Raw genomic sequence first — 10,204 nt, forward strand, 5'->3', positions numbered from 1 at the left:
ACATAGAGGTATGAAAGACATTGAATAAACTCTCAAAACGTTTTATATTATATAAATAAAAAAATAAAATAAGAAGTGATAATAATATTATAAAGAACGAAAATAGTAATAAATCTATTTATTGATAACCAACGTGTTGCTTTACTTTGCTGGGCTTTATCAGGGCTAAATGAAAACAAGATATAAACCTCCCTCCTAAAATATGAAGAAACAATTAGAATATAAAAAGAAATAGTGTAAAATGTTATATAAAACAACAGAAAGTTAAGAAAATATAAATATAATATAAATCTATATAATATGAATGTAAATATAATTAATAATAGTAATAATTCATATTATTGCAAATGTAAAACTGGAGTACTGGATAGTGAAATAATAATTAATATAAGTAGTAACAATCATGATCAAATTACTTCATTACTTCACCACTCTTTATTTTAATTTTAAAAGAATTTCAATATTCCTAGTAATTTAAAATTTATGAGTAGTCATTCCTAATAAAACTGAAATTCTTATTAAATGAATATTTCCAATTTTTATATTTACATAATATCACATGTCCGCAAAAAAGTGATAGTTTTTTGTTCATTATTTTTTTTTAACTAAGCTGTTTTGAGAATCACTTACTTATATATATATTTTTTAATATATTTTATTTTATATTATTGAAGAATAATAATATAAAATATTTACAAATATTTTATACATTAATAATATAAGATATTTACAGTATATCTTAAACAATAATAATATAAGAACAAAAAAAAAATGATAAAAATAATATTAACAAAACAAAAAATTAATAATAAATACAAATATATCTATATAAAAAAAAAGTATATTCAAGATAATGATAATTAAGCTTAAGTGAAAACGAAATATATTTATCTGACACACATTAGCACCTATGTAAAATATTTACATTCAGTCTTGGGAATTCCGAACCAAGCTTTGCTGCATTCATGTTGAAGGATCTCTTGATTCTCCATCAGCCGCGTCACTGGTCTTGAAAGCCAGTGGAGAAGGAGTCAGAGTGCTAGATAATTTTATATTATATTATATATAATCGTAAATTAAGCAATGAAATTTCAAATGAAATGAATATTCACACAAAAATCGTAATTTAATAAATAAATAATTATTTTATTTAGAGTAGAAGAGTAAATGAATAAAGTAAAAATTAGCCGGAATTCAATAAATAAATAATTATTTTAAGTATCGTGTTGATCACATAATTAATTAAACATTTTACTTTTATACAAGAGAGGACTAAACAGCATAGTTACAGTCCTTGTGGAACACCCTGTTTTATTACCGGTATTTTATCCAGTTATTAACTTTTGTATTTAATTGTGGTTTATTATATAACATGGTATTACATAAACTTCAAAAGAACTAAGTTGATAAAATTTAAATACATAAGTTTTGTTATATATAAACAATTTCAGAACTACTTGCTATTTTTGGATTTAGCACGTTTATTTGGTATGTAAAAAATGGATTTATTCCCTTTTGCATCTCCACACCTAACATGTTTCTAAAAAATCATTCATTAACGACCGTTTTAATCGTTATGGATCCAAACAAACGCCATCCAAAGCGATTTTTAAATCCACGAGCAATGCAAGAACGATCAGTCTTCATAAATGCAGTCATTATTATACACACAATCAAAGCTATCAATTAAACAGACTGGATATAAACTGTTAATAAAGTATAGGTTGATGAGCGACACTCGAACCCCTGCTTCAACAGCCCCATGTGCACTCTAATAAAGAACCGCCCCCCTTCACATTCGGAATTACAATAACATATCGTACCCTGGGGGGGTGTCACCTCCTACTTCTCTTATAAATTATTGATATCGCCTGGATTATTGGACTGGCTAGGGGGCACTGTTTGTTGGATATTAATATGAGCACGAGTCAAGATTGAATTGGGAGCCTCCCTGGCTACTGCCTGCTAATGTCTGTGGGGGTCCGAGAATATGTAAACTGAATTTGTGGCGAGGGGGCCTCCAGCAATTGTTTATAACTTGACCTTCAACGGAGCCTTAAAAAGTCCTTCCCGTATAGTAGGCCTTTAATATCTTCACTAAACAATTGTCACTTTTATTTTTATTATATAATATTTCATTATTTACACTTATTATGTATATATTCCTCTACCCAGATCCGGTGCGATACCTCGGGTTCATTTTGGAATTAGAAATACATAATATTTATTGTATAAATCATTTAATTCTGTAAAACCAATTTAATTAATCTTAGAAATATTTATAATATAAATTTAAAACAGAGAATTTTTTTATTTATACTTTTTTAACTTATAAATGTACAACATTATAATTTTAACAAATTAAATCACCACTTAGCATTACTGGGATGCAAAGTAAAATAAAAGTGTAACCACCAAAAATATTATAAGACTCATATCATTTGAGGAAAAAAACAAAACCAAAAAAAAAAGTTAATTATTTTTTAAAAATTTCCTACAAAATATGTATAAAAAAACAAAAAAAAATAAATAAGTAAGAATAGTTATATATATTCATATTATTGATTTTTTCTACAACCATTTTTCTTTATTCCGATCTTTTTAATTAAAGCCCCTGAATCCAAATAACAAAACCTTCCAAAACGGTCTTTGGGTGTCTCCTTAAGGGGTATTCATAGTGTGTTAAATAACGGGCAGAATAGCCCGTTTTTAAATTATTAATTAAAAAGTTTTTAAATTATTGATGTGGGTGTAAATTTGTATTTAAGAATTGGTCGAAACATTGCACTTTTGAAGAAATAAGTTGGGTATTTTAGAATTAATAAGTATGTATTAAAGAGTGTTTTGAAAGTTAAATTGTATAAAATTTATTTTATTTAAACAATAACAACCAGTCCCGAAAAAGTGAAAAATTTATATGCCTGGAATGTTACTCCAACTTTTCCTATAAAATCGATTAGTGATACTTTATATATATGGATTTATCACTTTTTCGATTTTCTTAAAAATAGTTTTAACGATTTTGATTGAACTCATTGAATGTTAAATCCGAATTTCTATTTTTAATTAATTAACCATTCTCCATAAAAAAATAATAAAAAATATATAAATATATTATATGAAAGATTTTGATAATTAACTGTGTTCATGTTTATTGACTGTTCTTTACTAGCAATAAGATATGAAAATTACTTCACATAAACAAAATTATAGCTAATCCAGGTATTAATTCCAAATTATTTATTATTACACCTAGTACCTCTTAGGAAAGATCTTTATCGATAGTTCATAATTGCACATAGAGGTATGAAAGACATTGAATAAACTCTCGACAACACTGAGAAAAGCGACATACAACGTTTACATATTGCTACGGGGATATAAAAGAGCAGTAAACTCGGGAACGGGAACTGCTCCTATAAAAAGAGGGATGGGATAAAGCATAAGATAGTACGAAAGGAAGGGAAGGATTGAACAAGAGGCAGGAGCGTATCATCCCTTCGCTATATAAAGCCCTGTCTTTATTGCCCTTATAGAAACCTTAGTCCTTTCTCTCCCTTTAGCCTGTAGGAATGGAGTAGTAAAATAAAAAGCTTCAAATATTGGAAAATAGGGAATCCCGTTGTAGCCCTGGGGGAAGCTACAATTATTGTCTGGGGTCCTCGGGTCGTAAATATAGCCATTATCTTCTGTCTCTAGCTATATCTCACGGACACTTTCTGTTCTTCGACTCGATTGTCTCTGGTATCGAACGCAATGTACGTCTCAATGTATCGATATTAAGTCCTTACTATGAATAGTTCTTTTATAATTGAGGCGTGCTCTATCAGAAGTTGATATATCATTTTTCCTTTGATACGTTATCTACTTCTGCCTATCAAGTTTCAATATTATTATTTACCTTATTTTGAATTATATAACTTTAGATACACTTCATTATTTAGTTAATTTAGCTATATATCATGTATATCTTTTACTTTCCCATAATTCTCATTACGTTAATTTTCATTATTTACACAAAGCAATAAAAAAATAAATAAATAAAGAGTGATTTTAATTTATTTTTTATTTTTATAATATTTCCAATGTTTGTTATATATAGTAATTTAGTATCACTGGTTATCTTCTTAATTTCTAGTTTTAATGTTTCATGTTTTAATTTTTTTTATGGATATCTCGTTTTTTTTTTTTTGTTTTAAGCCTTGATGAAAGCCTGAAATATAGTCTAAAACGTGGGCAAAAATAAAAGTAGTTTTGCTTATTTATGTTTACTATTACTGACCGCACCAGTAACCATTCTTTTTTTGATAATAATGTTTGAAATAAGGAATATATCGATTTTTGATAGAGAACTCTTCAATTATACTTCATAAGGTATATGATTTCAAGGTCAGATTTAAAAATGTCTATTATAGGTCTAAAAAAATCTTTTAAGTAACAATAAAAATTGGAAGAGTCAGAGAGTAAAACTTTATTTTAAAGGGGGTGCTGCCCAAATTGTTGTTATACATTTAGCTCACTATACACAACTAAACAATTGTTTTTAAAACTTATAGAGACCTAACCCCACATTACTGCCTATCATAAGTCGGCTATCCTTGGCACCATAACCAGCAGCTTCGATGTCAACTTCGCAACTACTAACGGATTCGGGTTCAAAGACTTTGACGAATCGGTCTAGATCCAACCTACGATTCTTTTTCTGAATCAGATTTGATATCCGATATGCAATTTCCGATTGAAGAACACGAAAGAGGGTCATAAATTAAAAGCCTGGTTGGTGTGATTTACCTCCAGTAGGCTGAAGAAATCTGGAGGAAGGAAGAGTGAGTGACTTTCCGTCATCCGTGGTCACCCATTTCGGGCCATTCGTCCAAGTATTGAGCTCACTCGACGTTGCTTAATCTTTGATTACCTATAGAAAGTGCCTTAATCCAATCGGCCACTTCTGTCCCAAATGCATCCGTTATGAAACGGATATAACATGTCCATCGAAAGCAAAGATTTATAATTTTTTAATACGCATTAAAAAAGTTGAATAAGCAAATAAAACAAAGTCTAAAATTTGTATTTTATTTATTTTTAAAAATTAAATATTGTTATTAATTCTGAAGAATATTCAAGATCAGTTATGAATTAACTGTAGATATGTTTAAATATTAATTTAACTGATTTTCTAACTTGAATATAAGGAATACAAAGAGGAGAAGATAAAAGGGAAGGTGTACAACAGGTCCTGTATGGTGAATATATAAAAAAGGGGGAGTTGAGAGAGACACGCATGCGCGGACATGGCGGCTCGATAGCCCCGGGATTAACACCCGGGACAGTGGCGACATATCGCCTCTTTTATTTACCTTATTCCTCACTTCCAATCTCCACCCATCTCATCCTTCACCCCTTTAGCTTTAGCTCTCCTTTTTTGTCTTTTCTTTTCCACTTTTCAACCTTGGCTTAACATGTCAACTTTTCTTTAATGATGGATACAAATTATACTCGATAAATTCCATGAAAAAAATAAAATAAAACAAAGTGATTCTTTTTATTACTCAGAATTTAGAAGATATATTCTATCTCTGTGAGTCATGGAATAGAATTTTTCAAGGAATAAAAACTTTAGGCTTCCACATTAAATATTATTATCGTTCATATGTTTTTAAAAATTAATAGTATAAGTACTTTATTTATACAGAAAAGGTGGTAATATGGAACCTCATTTTCTATTTATGAAAATATAACTCTTATTACTCAATTTAAGCGGAAAAGCATGGATACATGATAGTAGTGATAACTGTATATTTACCGAAAAAATAATAAAATACTATTCATAAGTATAGAGAAATTAGAATAAAAAAAAGTTGTCGAATTATACTGAACAAAAAAAGAAGCAATGTAATCTACACACCCGTTTTTGAAATAAGCGTGGCACAGAAATACGGACGACGGTCCGAAAATTCGTTTTTCCGAAATTTCCTCAGATTACAATATCTTTTTTTTTACCTATTCCCTAACAGTAAGAAAATGAAAAGTTGGTCAAGTTGCTTCACTAAGTGATTTACAATATACATTCTTAATCGGTGTAGATATTCCGTTTTCATATGATTAATTTCATAACATGTATATATAATTTAATTTCTTGTTTGAGACTGGTTTGTTTATCAATTATTATAAAAAATATTCATATAGTCTGAATTAATCACTGATTGATTAGGTTGTAATAGATTGTTTAAATTTAATAAAATTAGAATAAGTAAAATAGTGGATAAACATAATTTGATGGGCTAAGGTATATTTTGAGCTGTGATATAGTAAATAAAATATCGATCTAGATCGATATTTCGAATTTATTTATTTATTCGAATTTATTATAATTAGACACTTGATCTTCCAGCTAACAACCCTGAAGAAGGCTAGAAACTCTAGCCGAAACGTTGGCACATTAAAATAAGTTAATCGTACTTATTTGTGTTTTTCATTGACCGCACCCCCAACCATCTTCTCCTCATTCATCATCCACGGTCAACTATCTCTCATAAAAATAAAATATCCTTGAGAATGCCCGAAACGTAGGAGTTATAGGAAAATAAACATGTTGAGACTAAATGCAAAACATTATTATTTAATAATACCAGACCAGTTCATTATAATACATATCCACATAATAATTGTAAATTATAATAGACAAGATATTAAATGAAAACTTATTTTTTGTCAACAGTGAGCAATGCGACGGACAAAGATGGTAAAAAGAAGCACACAAGACCTACCTTTTCTGGTCAGCAAATCTTCGCTCTGGAAAAAACTTTCGAGCAAACCAAATACCTGGCAGGCCCAGAGAGGGCGAAGCTCGCTTACGCCCTGGGCATGACCGAATCCCAAGTCAAGGTATGTTTATTGAATTAATATTAAAAATATATAAATATATTTTTTATTTATTGTTTATAAAATTTAAAATTAATACAAAATATATTTAGAGGTACCTTTTCGTTATTGTTGATTTTTATGGTGGTTTTTAAAATAATTTATTCGCACTTAATTAATATACTTTAAAAATATACAATATTGAACTAGTTCAGTGGTAAAGTGTAGCTCACTGTGCTACTAACTCCAGCTGTGAAGATAATAATTTTATGTTACTGTAGCCGTGAGTCAACTCTGTGGCTTCCGGAGTGGGTACCCTTATTGGGTAAAAATCTGAGGGTTGAGCGTTATTCTCACAAGTGATATTGCACAACTGTTGGTCAAGTAACAGCACTTCCTGACGAAGTACTCACGGGTTGTAGCGGTACAGTTTAATTTTTTAAACTTGAGTTAATTATTGCTTTAGAACGAAAGGACAATACTTTAATTATTTAAAATACGGAAAGTATGCAATTCAAATTTTGGAATGAAATTTTATGAGTGTGGGCCTTTGTTGAAGTTGCAGCCTCAAAAAGAAAAAAAAAATCATTAATTTAAGTGGTCAAATAAAAATCAAATGCAGAATAATCATAATTAATCGATTCGCTCTCTCTTTGAAAAACAAGACGAATCCGCTCGCACGTTTACTGGGCCATATGTCATCCACTAATTGCTTTTCAATAACAATAATAAAATAAAAAAATACACTGGCCAAATAAGTATTGATATGCAAATACAATTCATCATGGACTCCGGAGCGACGTACCCAGATTTGACAAGCGACCCCTCATTTGCCAGGCAGATATCGCCCCGATGTTTGAACAAGGACACGAAGACTATGAGAACCAGAACAAGATGGCTCCCAGCTGGACCGACATCTGCCTCTCTGCCATGCTAATCTGAGCCCTGTCGGATCACAAAGGCACTGGCAGTCATTGACGTTTCTATAGCTTATGCAAGTCCCTTCTTTTTGTTTAATTTGTCCCTAAGTTGAATACGAGGGGAGGGAGGGACACTATTAATAACGGATTTATATCAAGGATTATCTGCTAGATGGCTAATGCCTTCTTTATTGCGAGCAATAAATTGGATCAATTATATGTAGGGCTGTGAATAATTGTAACGATATTATCTCTTTATTAGACTAAATTAAAAAAAAATGGAAAATAATTTTAATGTGTATATATTATACTAAATTAAAAAAAAAAATGGAAAATAATTTTAATGTGTATATATTATACTAAATTAAAAAAAAAAAATGGAAAATAATTTTAATGTGTATATATTATACTAAATTAAAAAAAAAAATGGAAAATAATTTTAATGTGTATATATTATAGTAAATTTAAAAAAAAATTATTTTGTGTTTAAAAAATTTAGTAACGAGTGTCTGCCTCCCATGTTCTCTTACAGTGATCCTGTTTCTAAGATGAGTATGAATTTGATTTATAAAACAATAAATTAAAAAATATATATTCATTTATGTAATTTATACCACGAATGGTACATATGTATGTTTATGCCACCGTAAAAACTGATTGTTTTAATCGGGCTACGGATCGGCCGTAGGAGGGGGGAATATTTGCATCAGAAAAGTCGGCAATAAATCGAAAATTATCTGCAGCAATAAAACAAATTGAAATAATCGACGATACAGATTATCTACAAGCCTATAAAAAGAGTGAGAGGGGAATGGGATAGAAAAAAAGGGATCTAGAGCGGTTTCAACATATCTGCCTGCGTAAATTATGCAAATAAAATGAGGGGATGGTCCAGAGACGGGCGGCGGGTTTGATAAAAATCAGTTTTAAAGTATATATCAGCTGTGTAATTGGCCCGCGGTATGCTGCTACGTTGTTGGAGTTTTGTGATTTTTTTTTCGACGAAGAGAGGGGATGACAAAGCGCGCTGTCGGGTAATCCCCACCGCTAACCGCCGCTTGATACATGATCTGTATTTTTGCAATCCCCACCGCTACCCGCCGCTTTTATGATGTTATTTTGCATCCAGTGATTGGTCGCTCTGATTTAGGAGGGAAGCTATGTCGTTGGGATTTTACAAAGAGAGGAAAAAAAACAAAACAAACAGGGAAAACATTGTAACTCGGTCGGATTTTTCGATTACCGATCGCTTTGTGTTTATTCTTGATTCGGTTATAAATCTTCCAACATACGAAGGTGTACGAACTTTATACTGTTGCTGTTTTGCATAATCGGATGCATTAACCTTTCATTTTGTGCAATCGTTAACGCCGAAGAATAATACTGCACTTATTATTATGTATTCATCTACACTATAAACCATTTTATATCTATATAATAAATAGGTTGAATACAGAATAGATACGTTTAGGCTGAATAGGCCGATTTCATAGGTTCACTCTATTTAATTATCCATTGCTATACCTCAACTTTATAACAATTCAGTTCAGGCCGATTAGGCCGTTTTCATAGGTTCACCCTTCCTAACTATCCATTCCTATACCTCAAATTTATAACAATTCAGTTTTGGCCGTTTTATAGGTTCACCCTTCCTATCTATCCATTACTATACCTCAAATTTATAACAATTCAGTTCAGGCTGATTAGGCCGTTCTCATGGTTCACCCTTTTTAATTATCCATTGCTATACCTCAAATTTATACAATTCAGTTTAGGCTGAATATGCCGTTCTCATAGGTTCACCCTTTTTAACTATTCATTGCTATACCTGAACTTTATATCAACTCAGTTTAGGCTGAATATGCTGTTCTCATAGGTCCACCCTTCCTGTCTATCCATTGCTATACCTCAAATTTATAACAATTCAGTTTAGGCTGATCAGGCCGTTCTCATAGGTTCACCCTTTTTAATTATTTATTGGTATACTTCAACTTTATATCAACTCAGTTTAGGCTGAATAGGCCGTTTTCATAGGTTCACCCTTTTTAACTATTCATTGCTATACCTTAACTTTATACCAACTCAGTTTTGGCCGTTCTCATAGGTTCACCTTTCCTAACTATTCATTGCTATACCTCAACTTTATATCAACTCAGTTTAGGCTGAATATGCTGTTCTCATAGGTCCACCCTTCCTGTCTATCCATTGCTATACCTCAAATTTATCACAATTCAGTTTAGGCTGATTAGGCCGTTCTCATAGGTTAACCCTTTTTAATTATTAATTGCTATACTTCAACTTTATATCAACTCAGTTTAGGCTGAATATGCCGTTCTCATAGGTTCACCCTTCCTAACTATCCATTGCTATAACTCAACTTTATAACAATTCAGTTTAGGCTGAATAGGCCGTTCTCATAGGTT

At 30.8% G+C, this 10,204-nt stretch overlaps 1 protein-coding gene across 1 annotated transcript in view; it reads left to right on the forward strand.

Annotated features, from left to right (window-relative positions):
- The window catches only part of LOC106686707 (homeobox protein Nkx-6.2), a 101,593-nt gene that overhangs the window by 58,035 nt on the left and 33,354 nt on the right, over window positions 1-10,204 (forward strand). Inside the window, exon 2 of the mRNA XM_014430146.2 lies at window positions 6,719-6,885. Within this exon, the coding sequence (XP_014285632.1) occupies window positions 6,719-6,885 (167 nt within the window). The remainder of the gene's footprint in view (window positions 1-6,718; window positions 6,886-10,204) is intronic.

Source organism: Halyomorpha halys, unplaced genomic scaffold (assembly GCF_000696795.3).
Source record: "Halyomorpha halys isolate HHAL.00 unplaced genomic scaffold, Hhal_1.1 Scaffold863.1, whole genome shotgun sequence".
NCBI classification, from domain to species: Eukaryota; Metazoa; Arthropoda; class Insecta; order Hemiptera; family Pentatomidae; genus Halyomorpha; species Halyomorpha halys.